At 44.2% G+C, this 23,114-nt stretch overlaps 1 protein-coding gene and 1 long non-coding RNA gene across 2 annotated transcripts in view; one reads left to right on the top strand and one right to left on the bottom strand.

Annotated features, from left to right (window-relative positions):
• LOC132539958 (uncharacterized) overlaps positions 1-23,114 on the bottom strand; it is a 417,285-nt gene that overhangs the window by 92,938 nt on the left and 301,233 nt on the right. The window lies entirely within an intron of this gene.
• Positions 8,890-21,766, top strand: LOC103127830 (GTPase IMAP family member 5). The gene is made up of 3 exons (XM_007538722.3): positions 8,890-9,207; positions 15,608-15,656; positions 20,685-21,766. The coding sequence occupies exons 2-3, from the start codon at positions 15,614-15,616 to the stop codon at positions 21,563-21,565; spliced, it is 924 nt and encodes a 307-aa protein (XP_007538784.2). The 5' UTR covers positions 8,890-9,207; positions 15,608-15,613; the 3' UTR covers positions 21,566-21,766.

Genomic DNA, 23,114 nt, shown 5'->3' on the forward strand with positions numbered 1-23,114 from the left:
TATCCAACAACGACAACAACAATAATAACTACACCAATAAAAACAACAAGGGCAACAAAAGGGAATAAATAAATAAAATAAATATAAAAAAAGAAATCATGTTAAGTGAAATAAGTCAGAAACAGAAGGATGAATATGGGATGATCTCATCCTCAGGCAGAAGTTGAAAAACAAGATCAGAAAAGAAAACACAAGTAGAACCTGAACTGGAGTTGGTGTATTGCACCAAAGTAAAAGACTCAGTGGTTGGGACTGGGGGGGAGAATACAGGTCCTGGAAAAGGATGACAGAGGACCTAGTGGGGGTTGTATTGTTATATGGAAAACTGAGAAATGTTATGCGTGTACAAACTGTTGACTGTAAAACACTAATCCCCCAATAAAGAAATTTTTTTAAAAAAGCTGACACAGGTACCAACAGCTGCATTACTGTTGACTTTAAACCATTAGTCCCCCATAAAAAAATAAAAATATCTTCCAAACTCTCTAAAAAGAAAAAGAAATACCAAGATACCAATAGAAGATTGAGTCCCTATAGAACAATCTGTTAGTCTAGTTGTGTTGTGATTTAGAGATTAAAACTCCAGGAGAGTTCATTTGAAGTTAGAGAGATACAGAGAGAGTTAGAAAGAAACCAGACCAATGACAGAGCCAAAACTCCCACCCTCTGCACCCCAAAAAGAATTTGGGTCCATACTCCCAGAAGAGGGAGAATTGCTAGGTGAAGATGACCAGAGGGCTTGGTCAGGACCTTGAGAGAGAAGAGGGAAAAGGGAGGGACATTTGGAGGTAACAATAGGTATAGATGTGACCTGGAAAAGAAGGGAAGATGGGACATTTAAAAAAGAAAGGGTCAAACATATACAAATATAGACAGATATTTGTAGAAATAATGCTTGACCCATGTCTGCAGCCTTGGGAGAACTACTGTAGCTTCCACTGGGGGAATGGGGATCCAGAACACTGGTGGTGGGAACAGTGGGAATTTGCACCCGTTACCTTGTAATTTTGTAAATGAACACTAAATCACTAATAAAATAAGAAAGAGAGAAAGAAAGAAAGGAAGGAAGGAAGGAAGGAAGGAAGGAAGGAAGAAAGAAAGAAAGAAAGAAAGAAAGAAAGAAAGAAAGGAAGGAAGGAAGGAAAAAGGGGGCAGATGGTGGCACACTTGTTTTAGCTCACACATTACAGTGCACAAGGACCCAGGTTCAAGCCCCTGGTCCCCACCCGCAGGGGGAAAGCTTCAAGAGTGATGAAGCAGGGCTGCAGGTGTCTCTCTGTCTCTCTCTCTCTCTCTCCCTCTCTGTCTCCTCCTCCCCTTTCAACTTTTCTCTGTCTCTACCCAATAATAAATAAATAAATATTTTTTAAAAAGAAAAGAAAATTCAGCTTTATCAAAGGCAAAAAAAAATTTAAAAAAAAAAAAAAGGAAAGGAAAAAACTCCTAACTTTTTCATCGGAGTTCCCTTTAAGGTGACCCTTCTTTTTGTTTCCTGCTTTGAAGATACCCTCTTTGTCTTTGCCTGTTCAGTTACCATAGGTCAGGTTATGTAGTGGTATGGATTTATTTATTTATTTTATTTTTTAGAATGCCTAGGACTTCCTGGGTCTGACTCTCCTTCCTTTGTCTAGGGAAATACTTGGATATTATTTCATTTTTAAAGATTTTTTTCATTGATTTATTAATGAGAAAGATAGGAGGAGAGAGAGAGAAAGAACCAGACATCATCTGATACATGTGCTGCCGGGGATTGAACTTGGGACCTCAGGCTTGAGAGTCCAGTGCTTTATCCACTGCACCACCTCCTGGACCACAATATTATTTCTTAAAATAAGAGTTTTGGCCCTTTCTCTCTTCTCCTTCTGGTACCACACACAAATGTTATTCCTCTTGCTGTTGCCCCATAACCTTCTTCTTTCTCTTTCTTTTAGTTTTCTGCCACCAAGGTTACTGTTGGGGCTTGGTGCCAGCAATACAAATCCACTGCTCCTGACAGACATGTTTCACTTTCTTTCTTTCTTTCTTTCTTTCTTTCTTTCTTTCTTTCTTTCTTTCTTTCTTTCCATTTTTTGTCAGATAAGACAGAAAGAAACTGAGAAGGGAAGGAGAGGTAGAGAAGGAGAGAGAAAGAAAGACACTCGAAGACCTGCTTCACCTCTTGTGAAGCTTCCCCCCTGGAGGTGGGGGCCGGGGGCTCCAACCCGGGTCCTTGAGCACGATGACATGTGCACTCAACCAGGGGTGCCGCCACCTCATCACTCCCTTTCATTATCTTCATGGTTTCAGTTTTTATTCTTTACTTTCTTTCTCTCTTACCTTTTGTCATCACTGCAGCTTCACTGTGAAGGATGATGAGACAGAGAGAGCAAGGGAGGGAGAGAGAGAGAGAGAGAGAAAGAGAGAGACCCCAACACTCAGACCAAATCTTCATCTACTGTGGCGAGAGCCAGGCTTGAGCCCGGGTCGCACACATGGCAAAGAAGCACATAACCCAAGTGAGCTCTTTCTTCTGCTGTCTTCTCCTTTCATGTTTTCTCCTGCCCTACTATTCAGCTCCCTACTTGGGCTTCTTTCTACTCGTGGCCCCTTCCGTTGTGTTTCCAGCTTAGCCCCTGTATTCATTCCATGTCTCTCTGAATTCTGTCGTGAACTTTTATTACACGTCCGCTGACTCTGCTGGCCTTCTCTCACTTTGTTCTCCTTTCTGTGAACACCCCAATGACCATGTCAGCTTTTTATGTATTACATCTGCATAATTCTCTTGAGTTGGAGTTTTCTTCCTGTTGCTGGGTGAGTTCATCACCATGTGTAATTTCCTCTGTCTCTTGTTACGTGTGATGTTTCCGAAGAACCTGGACCAAGGGTCTGAGCTTGAATGACTTTGGACGCTTATCCCAAGAGCTGGGCAGAGGCTCTGCCAGTAAAATTAAGTTGATCCCATTTTGTCCTGCTTTATATCCTGCCACCTTCCGGACACCAAGTTGCAGATGCTACCATGATGCCATCCTGACTTCCCTGAGCAGACAACCTCACCCGTGTGTCCTGGAACCTCCCTCCCCAGAGCCCTGCCCCACTGGGGACAGACAGAAACAGGCTGGGGTGTGGATCCACCTGCCAACACCCATGTCCAGTGGAGAAGCAATGACAGAAGCCACAACTCCCACCTGCTGCTCCCCATAAAGAATTTGGGTCCAGGCTCCCAGAGGGGGAGAAGTGACAGGGGAAGATGACCAGAGAGCTCTGAACTCCAATTCCATCAGGAACCAGAAAGAGAGGAGGAATAAGGAGGGACATTTGGATGTAGTAATAGGGTCATGCATGGCTTGGAGAGGAAGAAAGGGCGGGACCTGAAAGGAAAAGGGGGCAGTTATGTACACATGTAGACAGAGAACTGTAGAGATGGCAGCTTACCCAGGTCTGCTGTGGTTTGCAATGGAGGGACTGGGGATTCAGAACTCTGGTGGTGGGAATGCTGTGGAATTATACCAAAGTTAGCATGTAATTTTGTAAATCAATATTAAATAACTAATCAATATTACATAACTAAGAAACTAAGAATCAATATTAAATAATCAATATTAAATAACTAAGAACCAATATTAAGTAACTAAGAAACTAAGAAAATTTTAAAAATGTAAATGATAAATATCAGCTTGTTAAGTATATTTACATACAAACAAACAGTCCTGACAGGAATGGTTTGCATAGTCTGGGGGCTTTGGGAGGCCTGCAGGGCATCAGCTGGCCACTGGGTGTGGGCTGGCATGGGCCATATATGCCTGCTAGCAAGTGATGACTTTCCTCCTTTGGTCCATTCCACACAAAAGCCAACTCCTTTGGGGCCTCAGCAGAGAAACAGTGATGGATAACTCCCCTCTCCCCTGCTCTCCTACCTCTCTATTTTATTTTTAAAGTATTTTTATTAGTGATTTAATATTGATTTACAAAATTATAAGATGATGGGGGGAGGCCAGGCAGTGGTACACTGGGTTAATCACACAGAGTACTAAGCACAAGAGCCCATGCAAGGATCCAAGTTCAAATCCCAGCTCCCCATCTGCAGGGAGGAGGCTTCACAAGCAGCAAAGCAGGTCTGCTGGTGTCTGTCTTTCTCTCTCCTTCTCTATCTCCCTTCCTCCCTCAATTTCTCTCTGTCTTATCTAATAAAATGGAAAAATATGGCTGCCAGGAGCAGTGAATTCATAGTGTTGGCACTTAGCCACAGGGTAACCCTAGAGGCAGATATATATATTAACAGGAGTATAATTCCACATTGTTCCCACCAGCAGACTTCTGTGTCTTTAACCCTCCACTGGAAAGTGCAGTAGTTCTCCCAAGGTCAAGAGATATAGGTTGACTTTATATCTATAACTATCTATCTATCTCTCTATACATTTTGTTCATTTTTCCCCATTCCTGCCTTCATTTTCTTCCTAAGTCACACCTGCATCTATTACTAGTTCCATAATTCCCAGTGTCCTTCCCCCCAGCCCCTTCTCTCTGATAACAGAAACAGTGCCTGGCTCTCTCTGGTGTTTACCAGTTCGGCTTCCTTTTCTGTAGTGGTACCAAAATAAAAATTAAAAATTAAATTCTGGCGACATACGCTTCATGGTACATGAAGACAGAGCCCTCTGGTCATCTTCCCCTCACATTTCTCCCCATCTGGGAGTATGGGTCAAAATTATTTAAGGGGTGCAGAAGGTGGGAGGTCTGGCTTCTGTAATTGCTTCCCCGCTGGGAGAGGGTATTGGCAGGCCAACGTAGTAGTAAATGAAAAGACCCATGCAAGGATCCGGGTTCAAGCCCCCAGCTCCCCAGCAGCAGGGCCAGCCTGTTTCTATCTTTCCCCAGTGGGGCAGGGCTCTACAGACTGTCTCTCCACTGGAAACTTTTTGTTTTATTTCTTTATTAGGGGATCAGTGTTTTACAGTTGACAGTAAATACAGTAGTTTGAACATGCACAACATTTCCCAGTTTTCCATGTAACAATACAATCCCCACTAGGTCCTCTGTCCTCCCACTGGAAACTTTCTTCTCTATTGAGCCACCCTGAAGGAATAAGTGTCATGTCATAGGCCTAGTAGGGTTGAGAGCGGCTCTAAGGACAGATCTTCCACTTCTGGTGAGTTACAATTAGACCAACTCACTGAAAAACAAGAACATTGGATACTACAAACGCTTTTTGAACCACTGCTGCCTGATAGCCATGCTCAGAAAATGTTCCAGATGTTCTCAATGTCCTAGGGACAGAGGAGGATAGAATAAGCTGTGAAAGGGGCCCGGTGGTGGCACGTCTGGTTGCGTGCATGTGTTACAATATACAAGGACCTGCATTCCCGCCCCACTCTCCACATGTAAGGGAAAGCTTCATAAGCGGTGAAGCAGGTCTGCAGGTGTCTCTGTCTCTCCCCCCCCTCTCAATTTCTGTCTGTCCTATCCAGTAAAAAAAAAAAAGAAAAGAAAACTGGCAGGCAGTGGCACACCTGGTTGAGCACACATGGTCCAAAATGTGTAAGGACCCAGGTTTGAGCCCCTGCAGTCCCCACCTGCAGGGAAAAAGCTTTGTAAGTGGGGAAACAGGGCTTCAGGTGTTTCTCTCTTTCTCTATCTCCCCCTTCCCTCTAGATTTCTATCTGTTTGAGTCTAATAAATTAATAAAGATAATAAAAAACTGGAGAAAGGGAGGAAATGGCCACAGAGAGTGGTAGATTGCTAGTGCCAGCACCAAGTCACAGAGAAAAGAATAGAGGTTTCTTTTGCTGTGAAGAAGCTTTTTAATTTGATGTAGTCCCATAGGTTTATACTTGCCTTAGTCTTCCTTGTAATTGGATTCGTTTCATTGAAAATGTCTTTAAAATTTATGCGGAAAAGAGTTCTGCCAATATTTTCCTCTAAGTATCTGATAGTTTCTGGTCTAACCTCCAAGTCCTTGATCCACTTGGAATTTACTTTTGTATTTGGTGAAATACAGTGATTCAGTTTCATTCTTCTGCATGTTTCAACCCACTGTTTCCAACACCATTTGTTGAAGAGACTCTGCTTTCCCCATGTAATGGTCTGGGCGCCTTTGTCAAAGATTAGATGTCCATAGGTGTGGGGCCTCATTTCTGGCCTCTCAATTCTATTCCACTGGTCAGTGTGTCTGTTCATGTTCCAGTACCAAGCAGTTTTGATGACAATGGCCCTATAATACAGTTTGAGATCTGGGAGTGTGATGGCCCCGGTTCTGTTCTTTTTTCTCAAGATTGTTTTGGCAATTCTAGGTATTTTCTGGTTCCAGATAAACATTGTACCAAGCTTCTTCACAGCAAAAGAAACCACTACCCAAACCAAGAGACCCCTCACAGAATGGGAGAAGATCTTTACATGCCATACATCAGAGAAGAGTTTAATAAGCAACATATATAAAGAGCTTGCCAGACTCAACAACAAGACAACAAATAACCCCATCCAAAAATGGGGGGAGGACTTGGACAGAATATTCACCACAGAAGAGATCCAAAAGGCCCAGAAACACATGAAAAAATGCTCCAAGTCTCTGATTGTCAGAGAAATGCAAATCAAGACAACAATGAGATACCACTTCACTCCTGTGAGAATGTCATACATCAGAAAAGGTAACAGCAGCAAATGCTGGAGAGGGTGTGGGGTCAAAGGAACCCTCCTGCACTGCTGGTGGGAATGTAAATTGGTCCAACCTCTGTGGAGAACAGTCTGGAGAACTCTCAGAAGGCTAGAAATGGACCTACCCTATGACCCTGCAATTCCTCTCCTGGGGATAGATCCTAAGGAACCCAACACATCCATCCAAAAAGATCTGTGTACACCTATGTTCTTGGCAGCACAATTTGTAATAGCCAAAACCTGGAAGCAACCCAGGTGTCCAACCACAGATGAGTGGCTGAGCAAGTTGTGGTCTATATACACAATGGAATACTACTCAGCTGTGAAAAATGGTGACTTCACCATTTTCAGCCGATCTTGGATGGACCTTGAAAAAATCATGTTGAGTGAAATAAGTCAGAAACAGAAGGATGAATATGGGATGATCTCACTCTCAGGCAGAAGTTGAAAAACAGGATCAGAAACGAAAACACAAGTAGAACCTGAACTGAAATTGGCGTATCGCACCAACGTAAAAGACTCCGGGGTGGGTGGGTGGGGAGATTACAGGTCCATGAAGGATGATAAATGACATAGTGGAGGTTGTATTGTTAAATGGGAATCTGGGGAATGTTATGCATGAACAAACTATTGTATTTACTGTTGAATGTAAAACATTAATTCCCCAATAAAGAAATAAATTTTTTAAAAAAAGAAAGAAAGGAATAGATATACGGACCTCAATGAAGTTCTTGGCTTCCTCAGAAACACTCTAAACATGTAACACACTTTATCACTGAGTCTTAGAACCAGAAAAGGGCCCAGGGGCAGGGGAACAGAAAAGACAGGTAAGAGAATGAAGCTCAAAAGTCCCCCCCACCCACCCTGCCCAGGCTCAGCTGGGGAACATAAGTTAAAGGCTTGCTGGGCAAGTGAGATAAGGAAGAAACACAACACAGGAGGGGTGTAAGGGTATTGCTAAAAGGAAGTGATGTGGCGTTGCTAGACAGATAAGAAAAGTGAGCAGTTTCATGCTTGGTGAACTCAGAGAGTCAAAAAATAGAAGTAAAACTCGTGGACAAGAAATCTCCCTGGTGGGAACGATCTCTCTCTCTCTCTTTTCCTTTCAATGCCTTTCTTTTTCAATATTTTAATATTTTATTTCTTTAATTATTGTAGAGAGACCAAGAAATCAAGGGGCTGGGTAGTGGTTAAGCACATATACCACCATCTGCATGGACCCAGGTTTGAGTCCCCTGCTCCCACCTGCAGGCAGACACTTCATGAGCAGTGAAACAGGTTTGCAGGACTCTCTGTCTATCTATCTATCTATCTATCTATCTATCTATCTATCTATCTCTCCCTCACTATCTCCTATCCCCTCTCAATTTCTCTCAGTCCTGTCAAAGAAAAAAAGAAAGGAAAGAAAGGGGGGAAAGAAATGGCCTCCCCCCTGGGTCCATGCTCCCAGAGGGCTAGAGAATAGGAAGGCTATCATGGGAGGGGGTGGGTTATGGGGATTGGGTGGTGGGAATTGTGTGGAGTTGTACCCCTCCTACCTTATGCTTTTGTTCACTAATCCTTTCTTAAATAAAAAATTAAAAAAAAAAAAATGGCCTCCAGGAGCAGTGGATTCATAGTGCGGGCAGCAAGCTCCAGTGATAACCCTGGGGGCAGAAAGAAATAAAGAATGAAAGAAAGAAAGAAAGAAAGAAAGAAAGAAAGAAAGAAAGAAAGAAAGAAAGGGAGAGGGAGAGAGAAGGATAGGGAGAGAGGCAGAGGGAGAGAGGATAGGGAGAGAGAAGGAGAGGGAGAGGGAGAGAGAAGGATAGGGAGAGAGAAGGATAGGGAGGGAGAAAAAAGAGAGGGAGAGAGAAGGAGAGGGAGAGGGAGAAAGAAGGAGAGGGAGAGAGAGAAGGAGAGGGAGAGAGAAGGAGAGGGAGAGATAAGGAGAGGGAGAAAGAAGGAGAGGGAGAGGGAGAGAGAAGCAAAGGGATAGGGTGAGGGAGAGGGACCAAAAGGGAAGGGGAAGATAGAGGTGAAGAGAGGAGAGACACCTGCAGCCCTGCTTCACAGCTCCTGGAGCATTTCAGCTACAAGAACACCTGGCTGGGTGGGGGCTGGGGGGGCGAGGGGCCCCAGGAGCACCTTCCAGTGTCCAGAGGGCGCAGTGCCTGAGGGCAGCAGACTGTCCTGGCCTCTCCCTGCCTTTCCCTCCCAGTTCTGGTTTTTTCTAAAGGAAATGGGTGGAGGCAGAGGCTCTGGGCCCAGACAGGAAGCAAGTTGGGGGTGGAGTGGCCCGGCTGCTCTTCCTGACTCCAGGTCCTGGTGGGGGCCAGTTTCTCTCTCTCTCTCTCTCTGCTGACCCCAAGGGCAGGTTCCCACCTGTGAAGGGTGGGGGGTAGGGGGTGCTCAGGGCCTTCTCCCTGTCTCTGTGGCTGTGTCCTGGCACCCTCTTGCCTCAGAGTGGGGCCCCTCCACTGCCTGCACCCCACTTCCTGGCTTCCTGTGGCGCAGCACCCCTGCAGGCCGGGCCCCTCTGTGTTCCTGTGTCCCCCAGAGCCAAGTGGCCCAGTGGAGCCGAAGTCGAGGTTCAGCCCGGTAAGCCGGAGATTGGGTGGGGGGTTTAGGTTCCAGTGGGGGGGGCCCTGCCCCCAGTCCTGAGTACCCCAGCTAAGCCTTCTGGAAGGTTCCCTCCCTCAGGTGTCACAAGCTTCCTCCCTCATTCCCGGGGAGACCATGTTGGGGGGACAAGGTCCAGAGCAGAAAGGGGGCAGGGGACAGGCTGGGGGCTTCCCCTGAGGTCACCCCCTCCCCAGTTCAGGTGGCATCTCTGCCCTTCTTCTGAGCTCCCTCAGCCTCCAGAGTCTCTTAAAGCTGGGCTTTAAGGTTTTGCTCCCATGGGTGGGGGGACACGGGGACAGAAACTCCAAGAGTCCAGGCTGTCCTGGGGGAAGTGGTGGGCTCATTTCTCAATCCCACCTACCCCCTTTACTACTTCTCCTTTCTCCTTCTCCTCCTTCTTATCTTTTTCCTCTTCTTCCTCCTTCTCCTCCTCCTTCTCCTCCTCCTTCTCCTCCTCTTCCTCCTTCTCCTCCTCCTTAACTTATTCCTCCTCTTCCTCCTTCTCCTCTTTTTCCTCCTTCTCCTCCTCCTCTTGCTTCTCCTCCTCTTTCTCCTTTTCTTCCTCCTCCTTCTCCTCCTCTTCCTCCTTTTCTCCCTCCTCCTAGAACCCAGGTCCTTGTGCTTGGTAATGTGTCTTTAACCGCGTGTGCCACTGCCCAAACCCCCCCCCCACCACACACACACACACACACCCTTCACTTCTCACAATGGCCCCCACCCCAGACTTGATCTCAGGGTCCAGGAGGGGATAGGGTTCCAGAGAGAAAGTGGTGGGGGGCGTCCAACCCTGTCAACTCTGTTTCCTGAGGCCACTCAGAGGACCTGAATCTCTGAAAGTTCCCCATCTTCCCCAACACCCCCAGACGTGTGCCCCCGAATCATGTAGGACTAGAGCCGGGCAGGTGCAGGCTCCAGGATTTGGGGGTCACCCCTCTGCCTGCTGAGCCCCTAGCAGAGACGAGTCAGGAAACCACAGCTGCTGAGCCACAGAACAAGTGACTCTGTTACCAGAAGTACAGGGACTGTGGCAGGGGGGAGAGGACAGAAATATATGTGATCCTTCTCCTGGGGATAGAGCCTAAGGAAGCAAGCACACACATGCAAAGAGATCTGTGTGCCCCTGTGATCATAGCAGCACAATGTGTAACAGCCAAAACCTAGAAGCAACCCAGGTGCCCAACAACAGATGAGTGGCTGAGCAAGTTCTGGTCTAGATACACAATGGAATACTACTCAGCTGTGAAGAATGAGGAAGTCACCTTCTTCCCCTCCTCTTGAATGGAGCTGGAAGGAATCCTGTGAAGTGAGATCAGTCAGAAAGATAAGGATGAAGATGGGCGGATCTCACTTATGTATAGAAATCAAGAAACAAAAACAGAACATGGAAACACCAGGCAGAACGTGGACTGAGTTTGGTGTCTTACACCAAAGTAAAGGACTTTGGGGGGTGGGGGATTTCCAGGTCCTGGTGCTAATGGTGGAGGAGGACCTGGGCTGGGGGAGAGGGTTTTGCAGAAAAATGAGACATTTTATTTATGTATTTACTTACTTACTTACTTATTTAATTTTTATAGGGAGTCAGGCGGTAGCTCAGCGGGTTAAGTGTAATTGGCACAAAGCGCACAGTGGGTTCGAGCCCCCAGCTCCCCACCTGCAGGGGGGGAGGGGTCACTTCACAGGCAGTGAAGCAGATCTGCAGATGTCTGTCTTTCTCTCCCCTTCTGACTTCCCCTCCTCTCTCAATTTCTCTCCGTCATATCCAACAATAAAAATAACAACACTAATAACGACAACAACAATAAAAAAACAAGGGCAACAAAAGGGGGATATAAAAATTTAAATAAAATAAATTAATTTTTATAATTTTGATTTATAAATTAGGAACACCGACAAGACAATAGGATAAGAGAGGTACAGTTCCACACGATTCCCACTACCAGAACCCTTATTTATTTTTACCAGATCCCTGATCAGCTCTGGCTTATGGTGGTGCAGGGGATTGAACCTGGGACCTGGGAGCCTCAGGCATAAATAAGCCTGTCTTTACATAACCATGATGCTTATCTCCCCCCCACCCAAATGTGAGAAAATATATATGTATATGTCCCAACAATCAAATCCCCCCCCAATAAAAATATTTTAATAAAATAAGTTTTTATTTCTAAGAGCAGCATGGGAAGTTTCTTCAGGTGTTGCTACAAGCTCTCATTTCCCCCTGTAGCCACAGTCGCCGGGGGTCCAGTGCCCCTGGAGGGCCAGCAGCAGCTCCTTCATGGAGAATGCGGGGCTCCTACCATTGTCCTCTGTCTCTGTCCGCTGGTGTTTATGTAAATCCTATTCCTTCATGTCAAGAACACTCAGTTATGTTAAAAGAAATTCGAATGTGTTTTTAAAAAATTATTATCTTTATTTGATAGAGACAGGCAGAAATCGAGAGGGAAGGGAGTGATAGAGAAGGGGAGAGACAGACAGAGACACCTGTAGCCCCACTTCACCACCTTCAAAGCTTTCCCCCTGCAGGTGGGGACCAAGGGCTCAAACCTGGGTCCTTGTGCACTGTAACATGCGCGTTCCACCAGGTGCGCCACCACCCAGCCCCATAATGTTTTTTAAAAAATATTTTTATTAGGAGTCGGGCAGTAGTGCAGTGGGTTAAGTGCACTTGGCACAAAGCACAAGGACCGGCTTAAGGATCCCGGTTCCAGCTCCAGGCTCCCCACCTGCAGGGGAGTCGCTTCACAGGCAGCGAAGCAGGTCTGCAGGTATCTGTCTTTCTCTCTCCCTCTCTGTCTTCCCCTCCTCTTTCCCATTCTCTCTGTCCTATCCAACAACAATAAAACAAGGGCAACAAAAGGGAATAAATAAGTAAATATTAAATATATATATATTGAGAAGGAGTCACAGTTTGAAGAAAACAGTTGTTGGTCCATGTGTCAAATGTCTCCGTTTTCTGCAAACACTCTCCCCCCCCACCCCAGGTCCTCCTCCACCATCAGCATCAGGACCTGGAAGCCCCCCCCCCAACCCCAGAGTCCTTTACTTTGCTGCAAGACACCAAACCCAGTCCACATTCTGCTTGGTGTTTCCCTTTTCTGTTCTTTTGATTTCACTCATAAACAGATGTTGAGAAAGCATAGTGTCTTATCAGAATAAGACCATGGGGAAACTGAAAGAGTTAAAATAACGGACGTGAAAGTACTTCAGCAATGATGAGGACGGCACAGAGGTTTCCTCTGGGGTGAACTTCCTCTTCCTCAGCAGACTGCTGTCCAACTAATCGGGATCTTTATCTCCTTCCATGATTCCAATTCCTGTAATTCTACTGTTGATCGAAAGTTGAAAAGACTTTGGAGGGGCTGGGCAGGGGCACACCCTGCTGAGCACACACACATTACCATGGGCAGGGGTCTGAGCCAAGCCCCTGCTCCCCATCTGCAGGGGGAGAGCTTCAGGTTCCGGGTGTCATTCTCTCTCCCTTTTTATCTCCCCCTCCCCTTTTCTCTTCATTTCTGCCTGTCCTTAATAGGAAAGAAAGAAAAATATATATATATATCCACCAAGAATGGTGGATTTGTCATGTGGGAATCAAGCCCTAGTATAACCCTGTTAGCAAAATAAATAAAGTAAGAAGGGGCCATGCATGTTGCACCTGATTAAAAGCACATAGTGCTAAGCGCAAGGACCCACGCAAGGATCTGAGATTGAATCTCTGGGTTTGAGCCTCCTGGCTCCCCACCTGGAGGGGGGATGATTGACAAGTGGGTGAAGCCAGTCTGCATATTTTTCTCTCCTTGTCTATCTCCCCATTCCTCTCCTCATTTCTCTCTGTTCTATCCAATAACAAAAAGGGGGGTAATGGCCGCCAAGAGCATTGGCTTTCTAGTGCCTTCACTGAGCCCCAATGAAAACCCTAGAGGCAAAAAGGAAAGAAATTAAGAATGAGAGGGAGAAAGGAAGGACATCAGAGACTTAGGCAGTTTTAACGAAAGTTAGAGCAAAGTTTATTACACACTGACAATGATGTGAAAACCACTCCCTTTGGGGTTCACACGTAAAAGGAAGGGGGAGAGGAAAGCCGACAAGACAGAAGGTCACACCAGTGCATTCAGATCTCATGACGATAAGGGATATTCCCCAAAGATCCAGCACTTCCACTGATTGTTCAGAGACATGCAAGAGATAGAAAGAACAGAAGCAACCGGACTAGCAAACAGCTATAATTCTTGTAAAAAGTCATGAATTCAGGGCAGTCAGTAAAATGCAAGCTTATACCGATGAGGACTTCCTTATTGATGCCCGTAAGATAATGAAGGAGGAAGTGGAGGAGGAGGAGGAGGAGGAGGAGGAGGAGGAGGAGGAGGAGGAGGAGGAGGAGGAGGAGGAAGAGAAGGAGGAGAAGGAGGAGAAGGAAGAGGAGAAGGAGGAGGAGAAGGGGAAGAAGGAGGAGAAGGAGGAGAAGGGGAAGGAGGAGGAGAATAAGGAGGAGGAGGATAAGAAGGAAAAGGAGGAGAAGAAGGAAGAGAAGGGGAAGAAGAAGGAGAAGGAGGAGAAGGAGAAGAAGGAGGAAAAGGGGAAGGGGAAGGAGGAGGAGGAGGATAAGAAGGAAAAGGAGGAGAAGAAGGAGGAAAAGGGGAAGGGGAAGGAGGAGGAGAAGGAGGAGGAGGAGGATAAGAAGGAAAAGGAGGAGAAGAAGGAGGAAAGGGGGAAGGAGGAGGAGAAGGAGGAGGAGGAGGATAAGAAGGAAAAGGAGGAGAAGAAGGAGGAAAAGGGGAAGGGGAAGGAGGAGGAGGAGGAGGAGGAGAAGGAGAGTAAGAAGAAGGAGGAGAAGAAGGAGGATGAGAAGAAGAAGAATGAGAAGGATAAGAAGGAGGAGGAGAAGGAGGAGAAGGAGAAGAAGAAGGAGAAGGAGGAGAAGGATAAGAAGAAGGAGAGTAAGAAGAAGGGGAAGAAGAAGGAGAAAGAGGAGGAGAAGAAGAATGAGAAGGATAAGAAGGAGGAGGAGGAGAAGGAGAAGGAGAAGGAGAAGGAGAAGGAGAAGGAGGAGGAGGAGGAGGAGGAGGAGGAGGAGGAGGAGGAGGAGGAGAAGGAGAAGGAGAAGGAGAAGGAGAAGGAGAAGAAGAAGAAGAAGAAGAAGAAGAAGAAGAAGAAGAAGAAGAAGAAGAAGAAGAAGAAGAAGAAGAAGAAGAAGAAGAAGAAGAAGAAGAAGAAGAAGAATTAGAAGAAGAAGCCTAATATCACCAAATGTAACTGCACCGTCTGGCCTGCTAGGCTCACACTTGTCTGAAGTGGGCAGGACTGAGTGCAGCTTTTGGGTGGGGGAGGGAAGGTGTACACAGCAGGGTCTTGTCAGGTAGAAGCTGAGCATCTCGGGTAAAGTGTGCCAGGCGTGCACAGGTGTGCTTGGAAAATACTGGAAGGCATTGCATGGGTCAGAAAGAATGTATTTTAGGACAGTGAATTTGTTAAAGAATCAGATTCAGGTCCAAGTAAGAGCTGGCGCACCGGGTTGAACACACATGTTACAGTGCACAAGGACTCGACTTCAAGTCCCCGTTCCCCACCTGCACGAGGAAAAGCTTCATGAGTGCTGAAGCAGGTCTGCAGGTGTCTCTCCGTCTCTATGTCTCTCTCTCTCTGTATCCCCCTCCCTTCACAATTTCTGTCTCTATCGAACAAATAAAGATGATTTTAAAATTTTTTTAATGATTTTTAAAAGTAGCCACCAGGAATGGCCACTAGAATGTCCATCCAACACACTTTGTGGAAAAAGTGCCTATGGGTCACAAGACCCGAATCATTTAGAGCTTGGACTTCATTTAAGGCCCCATGCATCTCCTCATTGCAAAGGAAAATGCTTTTTGATGTCACTCTGTTCTCTGTTAGAGGGAGATGACCAAATGATTTGTTTTCAAGGGGCTGGATGGTGAAGGACAGCAACAGGTCAGCGTGCTAATACAATAGCCGTTAACCTGCTTACAATTATTTACAGACACTTGAATGTGAAACAGAAGTTGGAAAATTAGAATGGACATAGTTAGAAAAAAAGAATAGCTCGCCTAACAATAATTGCTCTGGGGTCAGGTGGTGGCCCACCTGGTTAAGCACACACATTACAGTGTGCAAGGACACCGGTTCAAACCCTTGGTCCCCACCTGCAAGGGGAAAACTTCACAAGTGGTAAAGCAGGGCTCCAGGAATCTCTCTGTCTCTTTCCTTCTCTTTTTCCCCCTCTCCTCTCAGTTTCTCTCTGTCTTTATCCAATAGTAAATAAATTAATTAAATTTTTCAAAAAGGTAATTACTCTTAGAGGTTTTCTCAAGCTGTGAACAACTCCCCATGGACACTTGCTCTTTATTCATTTCCTTTTTCATTCCAGAAAAGAATGGAAGGGGTTCACAAGAGCAAATACGGAACCATGATCGAAGGTAAGACAGCCCCAACATTCTCAAGAAATCCAGGGCCTGGAGAAAACCAGCTTCCACTCTACTTATCCATCACATCAGAACATAAGAGACAGTGGCATAACTCATATATTTTAATCAGAAGAAGAAAAGAGCAAACTATCATGTATTCAACTTCCCTTCCATCATCACCCCGCCCCCGTGGTCTCCCCTCAAGGAGGTATTTGAGAAATACCCAGTTCCTTAAACTGGAAATGAAACCAGTTTAAAGTTGGAGAGTTTTCAGCTGAACTATGAAAATAGGTTGGCAATTCTAGGTATTTTCTGGTTCCTGATAAACATTTGCAGCTTCTGTTCCATTCTCCATTAAAAAGAAATGTGTGGGACATTGATAGGAATAGCATTAAATTTGTATATGACTCTGGATAGAATATTCATTTTGATGATTTTAATTCTTTCAACCCATGAACATGGGATATCTTTCCAATTCTTTGTGTCTTTTTCTATTTCATTGAGTAGTGACTTATAATTTTCAGTGTACAAATCTTTCCTTTCCTTATTAGGTTTATTCCTAGATATTTTACTGTGTTTGTAGCTATAGTAAAAGGGACTGATTGCTGGATTTCTTATTCTTCTAACTTAGTGTTTACAGAGAGGAATGCCACTGACTTTTGTATGTTAGTTTTGCAGCCTGATATATTACTATATTGCCTGATAATTTCCAAAAGTTTTCTGCTGGATTCTTTAGGTTTTTCTATGTATACTATCATATCATCTGCAAATAGGGAGAGTTTGACTTCTCTTGTATGTATCCCTTTAATTAAACAATTTTTTAATATATTGCTGTATCTGGTTGACTAGAATTTGGTTCAATATTTTAGCATCTGTGTTCACCAGAGATATTGGACTGTAGTGGTTTTTTTTTTTTTTGAAGTGTTTCTGTCTGCTTTTATTATCAGGGTGATATTGGCTTCACAGAAGCTAGAATGGAGTATTCCTGTATCTTCATTTTTTGGAAGAGGTATTAGCTCTTCCTTGAAAGTTTTGTAAACTTCATTTGTAAAACCATCTGATCCAAGACTTTTAGTCTTGGGAGGATTTTTGATAACTGTTTCAATTTCTTTGGCTGTAATTGGTCTGTTCATATTTTCTAGTTCCTCTTAGTTTAATTGTGGACGTTTGTATGTATCTAGGGCCTTGTTAGTTTTTTCTGGGTTCTCTAGCTTGGTGGCATATGGTTGCTCATAGAAGCCTCGCATGATACTTTGGATATTTGTGTATCTGTTGTGATATCTCCTCTTTCATTTACAATCCTCTTTATTTGAGTCTTCTTTGCCTTTATTTTGTGAGTCTAGTCAAGGATTTTTCTATTTCATTTACCCTTTTGAAGAACCAGCATTTAGTTTCATTGATATTTTGTATGATTCTCTTATTTTTTTGTTATTTATTTATGCCCTAAGGCTAGTTACTTCATTCTTTTTTATTCTTTTAGAGTTCCTTTGTTCTTTTTCTCTTATTACCTTAGTGTAGGTAGTCAGGTTGTTTATTTGAGCTTTTTCTTGTTTCCTATTGTGTGTCTGTATGACTATGAACATCCTTCTCAGTACTGCCTTACCTGTGTCCCAAATATTTTGATAGCTTGTGTCTTCATTTTCATTGGATTTTAGGATCACTTTAATTACTTCCTTAATTTACTCTTTGACCCAGTAGTTATTAAGTTGTTTACTGCTGAGTTTCCATATTCCAAACTTCTACTAGTTTTTTCTTTATTGTTAAGTGTTAGTTTAATTCCACTGTTGTCTGAGAAGATGCTTGGGATGATTTCAGTGCTCTTGGATTTGTTGACACTTTGTCTTTGTGGCCTAACATATGGTCTATCCTTGAGAATGGCCCATGTGGACTTGAATAGAATGTGTATTCCAGTTTCTTGGGGTGAATCACTCTGAAATTGCCCAATAGTCCTATCTCTTCATGTAGATCCCTCATTTCTTTAGTGATGTTCTGCCTGGATGATCTGTAAAGTTAAGAGAGTGAGGTGCTGAAGTGCCATACTATTAATGTGTTGCTGTTAATATATTGCTGTAGTTCTTTCAGTAGATGTTTGCTATATTTAGATGACTTCTCATTGGGTACATAGATGTTAGTAATTGTTAAGTTCTCTTCATTGACTAATCTGCTGAGCATTAAGCAATGTCCATTCCTACCTTTTCTTATTTCATTTATTTTAAAGTCTATTGTGTCAGACATGAGCATAGCTGTTCCTGCCCTTTATTTGTGGTTCATTAGCTTGTATGTTAGTTTTCCATCCTTTCACTTTGAGTCTGTGTTTGTCTTGTTGACTTCACTGTGATTCCTGCAGACAACATATAGTTGGGTTGTGTTTTCTGACTCATCTTCCTACTCTGTGCCTTTTAGTGGGTGAATTCAGGCTATTGACATGTATTGATATCATAGATTTAAAAAATTTTAATGCCATTATTCAAAACTTTTATGAGTGGTTTTATATATGTCATGTTTTTCGTGATGTTGATATTTTTTATGAGCCCTTTTAGAACTTCTTGTAGGGCAGGCTTGGTGACAGCTGATTCCTTCAACTATTGCTTGTCTGAGTAGGATTTTATGCTTCCCTCTAGTCTCAATGACAGTCTAGCAGGATATGATATTCTTGGTTGAAAGTCTTTCTCATTGAGCACTCAATGTATATAACTTGCCATTCTCTTCTTCCTGTATGAGTTTGTGTGGAGAAATCTGTTGATAATCTTATGGGCTTTTCTCTACATGTGACTGTTTTTCTCTTGCGGTCTTCAGGATCCTTTCTTTATCCTTGTTCCTTTTCATTCTAAATATATTGTGTCTTGGTGTGTTTAAGTCTAGACCAATTCTGCTCTGTGCTTTCTGGGATTCTTGAATCTTTATGTTCTTTAGAGCTGGAAAGTTTTCACATATTATCTCCTGTAGAATACTTTTTCCCTCTTCCTCTCTTTCTTCCTCTGGAAAGGCAATAATGCGTATATTACTTCTTTTGAGGTCATCCCTTATGTCTCTGTTGTTGTTTTCAGTTTCTCTTCATCTCTTTTGTAGTTCTCTTCTTTCTTAGTTTTCTCTAATTCGCCCTCAATCTTGCTAATTCTGTTTTCTGCTTCATTTGTTCTGTCCTCATTCCCTTGAGCTCTTTTCTGTAGCTCATCTATTTTATTATCCTTTTCAGATACTGTATTGGATTTTCAGCTAGTTGTGCTTTTAATTGAGCTATTTCAGCTCAACTCTCGAATTACATCGAGATAGTTAGTATAGATAGTTAGTTAGATAGTCTCTTTTGTTGTTTCCCCAATTCTTTTAATATTACATTTAAAACTTACATCACTCCTGTAATAATTATTACATCAAAAGTGTTTGGATGTTGTCCTCATTATTATTTGCTTCTAAATTGTTGGATTTTTTTTCCCCTGGTCTTCTGTTCTGGTTCATTCCCACAATGTTAATTTTCAGTTTAATCATTATATTTTGCATCTTTTGAAATTTGTGCCCTGTGTTTTGCTGTTTATATGTGGTGAGAGGTAGTTTCTAGTTGATTGGTTTCTGGATCTCTGAAACTGGTCACTTTTTGTGTGTTTCAGGAATGGGTGGAACTGTTATTCTAATGTTTGTGTTTTTGGAAAATGGGAGGTAGGGTCTCTTGTATTCAAATTGAAGAGAGAAGTGGGTGATTGAAATGGCACGATGGCACCTTCTTACATTGAGACAGCTTCTACAGTCTTAAAGGGCCCCTCCATCACTACTTTTCAACCCATTGACCATACTTGCCTGGATTGACTTGTGTCTAAGTAAGTTACTTAAGAGTTCACAATTGTAAATTTTAAAAAAAATTGTTTGTTTGTTTTGTTTTACCTCAATCTCTGAGGAGGCTATTAATCCCTTGTTATAATGACCATGATTTGTCTGAGATTTATCTTCCCATTCAGACTATGGGAGCCTGAGGGACTATGAACAATAAATAGATTTTTCTTAGTTAATAATTCCCACATGATTAACAGATAAAATAGGGTGGAAGGTAGACTCTCATGTCTAAGGCTCCAAAGCCACAGGTTCAATAGCCCCACACCATCATCAGCCAGAGGTGAGTAGTGCTCTGAAAAAAAAAAAGAAAAAGAGATAAAAACAGAGATAATGGAAGAAAAAAAAGAAAAGATGAATAAGATAAAAGAGGTAAGAGAGATAAGAAAAGAATACAGACTCTGAAAGGGAAATATTTTGGTTATACAAATTGGGGTTGGACCCCAAAATTCTCTCCCCTATTACACAGTCACACAATCTAGATTCTTCTGAGCATCAGATTGATAAACACTGGTATGGGGGAGATGAGCTCCAGTGAGGAACTAGAATGCTGTCCTTGTCTTCTCCCGCCCCTGCTAAAGTGTTCAGCTGTTTCACTTCCAGTTCAGTCCCAGTACTTACCAAGTATGGTTTCTTGAGTTCCAAGAATCTCTTCCTCACCCCTTTTCCACTCTCTGGCCACATTCTGTACTCACCTGTGGCTTAGTGAGTTTCTGAAGAAATCCTGGTTGTATTTTGTTGAGGCGTTGATTTTGCTATGTGAAAAGGCTCCTATTCCATAGCCATGTCACTGGATCAACAGTAGGGTAGATTATATCATGAGGCATCCTTCAGTCAGTCTCTTGCCTGGTGTAGATGTAGCACAGAGAATCTCCTCTATACTATAGAAGTGTTCACCTTTGTTGCTGGATCAAAGATGGGCTTCTATCATTCAATGTGGGCTTGCAGTGAAAGAGCTTTATAGGGCTGTGTGCAGTCCTGTGCATATATTTCAATATGCAGTGTTCTTAATTGTACAGAACTTAGTTTTCCCTATTGGGGGTGCAGAGGACCTCTTGTATGCAAGTCCCTAGAACAACCTCTGAGCTATCTTCATGCTTCCCCATCATACTTATTTCAGTGCAACTCTCCATAGCTTCCTTGAAATGCCTTGAAGATCTTCCACTCAGAAGCCTGGGAATCACAGATGCAGTAAAGCACACTATTCTTTTCTCGTAGGCACTGCAGAAGATAACCAGTTGGCAGCTTCATCCTCACTAAGAATCATCGTGGTGGGAAAATCTGGCAGTGGGAAAAGCTCCACCGGGAACACCATCCTCCAGCGGCCAGAGTTCGAGTCCCGGCTGTCCGCCCAACCTGTCACCACCAAGTGCCAGAAGGCCATTGGCAGCTGGAATGGCAGGAGCATCCTGGTGGTTGACACGCCCCCCATCTTTGAGGCCCAGCCCCCCACCCAGGACACCTACAGGGACATAGGGGACTGCTACCTGCTCTCAGCCCCAGGGCCCCACGTGCTGCTGCTAGTCACCCAGCTGGGCCGCTTCACTGCCCAGGACTCAGAGGCCGTGAGGAGGGTCCAGGAGGTCTTTGGGGAGGGGACCCTGAAGCACATGGTGCTCCTCTTCACCCACGTGGAGGACCTGGGGGCTGAGTCTCTGCAGGACTATGTGGCGGGCACAGACAACCTCAGGCTGCGCAGACTGGTGCAGGAGTGCGGGGGGAGGTACTATGGCTTCAACAACAGGGCCAGCAGAGAGGAGCAGAGGGCGCAGCTGGAGGGGTTCATGGCTGTGCTGGAGAGCCAGGAGAGGGAGCTCGAGGGCACCTTCCTCAGCAACCAGCTCTACTGGGATGCCCAGATGTTGCTGCAGAGTGGGGGCAGTCCCGGCACAGAGGAGCGCAGGCGCTACCTGGCCGCGGTGCAGAGGCAGGTGGAGCAGCAGAGGCAGCACCTGCAAGAGGGGTGCAGCTGCCTCAGGAGGGCGCTGCTCAGAGCCATGAGGTGGGTGGCTCTCCACCCGGGCTTGTCTGTGGCTCTCAGCATAGGCTCTCTGGTCCTTCTTGTCATTATAATCACCTTCAGTGCTAACCGCGGCTGATGAGCCTCTTCAGCCTTCTGCATCCTCTTCTTCCTCTCTTTTGAAAGTCAATAACATCTCTGTCTCTGATTGGCATTCGATTTGCTTTCTTCATTTTTCATTTCATTCTTCATTTTTCCTTCCATAGTTTTAATTTCTCCTCCTTGCACTGGATGTTCCTTCCAGTGTGTTCAGGTCAATAAAATCCAAAGGGAAATGAAATACCTTCTCTGTGTTGTTCTGTTAAACACTGTGAGGGTAAACACTAGCTTAAGTGGAGGCTGATGTGAGATCATTGGGACCTTGAAGGAAACAGATGAGAGAATGACTTGGACATTCTGAATAGTGGAGTGGATACATAAAGAAGAAAGGGTGAGGAGGGACAGGCAGTGGTGCACATGGTTAAGCACCTATATCACCATGTGCAAGGACCCAGGTTCGATCTCCTACTCCACACCTGCAGGAGAAATGCTTCATGAGTTGTGAAGCTGGTCTACAGCTGTCTTTCTCTCCACCTCTATATCTCACCTCCCCTTTCAATTTCTCTCTGCACTATTAAATAAAAATAGAAAGAAAAAATGGCTTCCAGAAGCTGGGAGCAGTGGATTCCTAGAGCAGGCACAGAACCTGAGCAATAAACAAACCATAGTGGCAAAAAAAAAAGGAAAGAAGGAAGGAAGGAAGGGTATCACTCAGATAGAAAATGAAGGTAGGAACATAGAAAAAATGAAAAAGATGTAACTGGAGATTTAAATATAGATTTATAATGATATATATAAAATCAACCCATATCTGTGATCATGGGAGAGTCACTACAGTTTCCAATTGAGGTAATGGGGACTCAGAAGATATAGAACTCTAGTGGTGGGGAAAGTGTGGAATTATACCCCTGTCATCTCATAATTTTGTGAATCAATATCAAGGAAGTAATAAAATAAAGAGGGAAAGGGGTTTTAAGGAGAAGGAGAAAAAGGAGGTCACATAGTTGAAGGATGAGTCTAGCACCATGGGAACAGCAGGGTCAGGCAGAAATTCTCAGCAGCTGGGAATTAAAGGAGCTGGAGTGCATGTGTGAGCAGGCCTGCCAGGGTGGGCAGTGGATATTTCAGGGTGCCTGGTAGCAGGAGCATTTTGCCTTGCTGATGAGAAAGGTCCTGGGAAAGGCAGAAGTAATATGTGAGACTACATTCCTACATGTTGTAATTTAACTCGAAAGGGGGTTTGGTTGGGGGTTGCAGCAGCATGTAAAAGGATTCACAGCGGGAATCTGGGAATGGGTTTAAACAATACAAGATTTATTAGGGTGAAACAGGCAAAATAAGCAATTATCTTAAGAGTACGCTAAGTCCATAAAGTCTGAGTATAGTTATCAAAAGTTTAATCCCATAAGATAAACAATTATCAGCTCTGGCAAAGGTTTCTCATGGCTATAGGGAGGTGTAAAAGTTTACCAGCTAGCAGAGTCACACGTGTTCAGTTCCCAGGAGAAACAGCCATGGCCAATACCTGGTGCACCTTCATAGATATGTATCTGACCAGGAGAAGATGCAGCAGCCAAAGAGAGCGCGAC

The sequence above is a fragment of the Erinaceus europaeus genome, chromosome 8 (genome assembly GCF_950295315.1).
Source record: "Erinaceus europaeus chromosome 8, mEriEur2.1, whole genome shotgun sequence".
NCBI classification, from domain to species: domain Eukaryota; kingdom Metazoa; phylum Chordata; class Mammalia; order Eulipotyphla; family Erinaceidae; genus Erinaceus; species Erinaceus europaeus.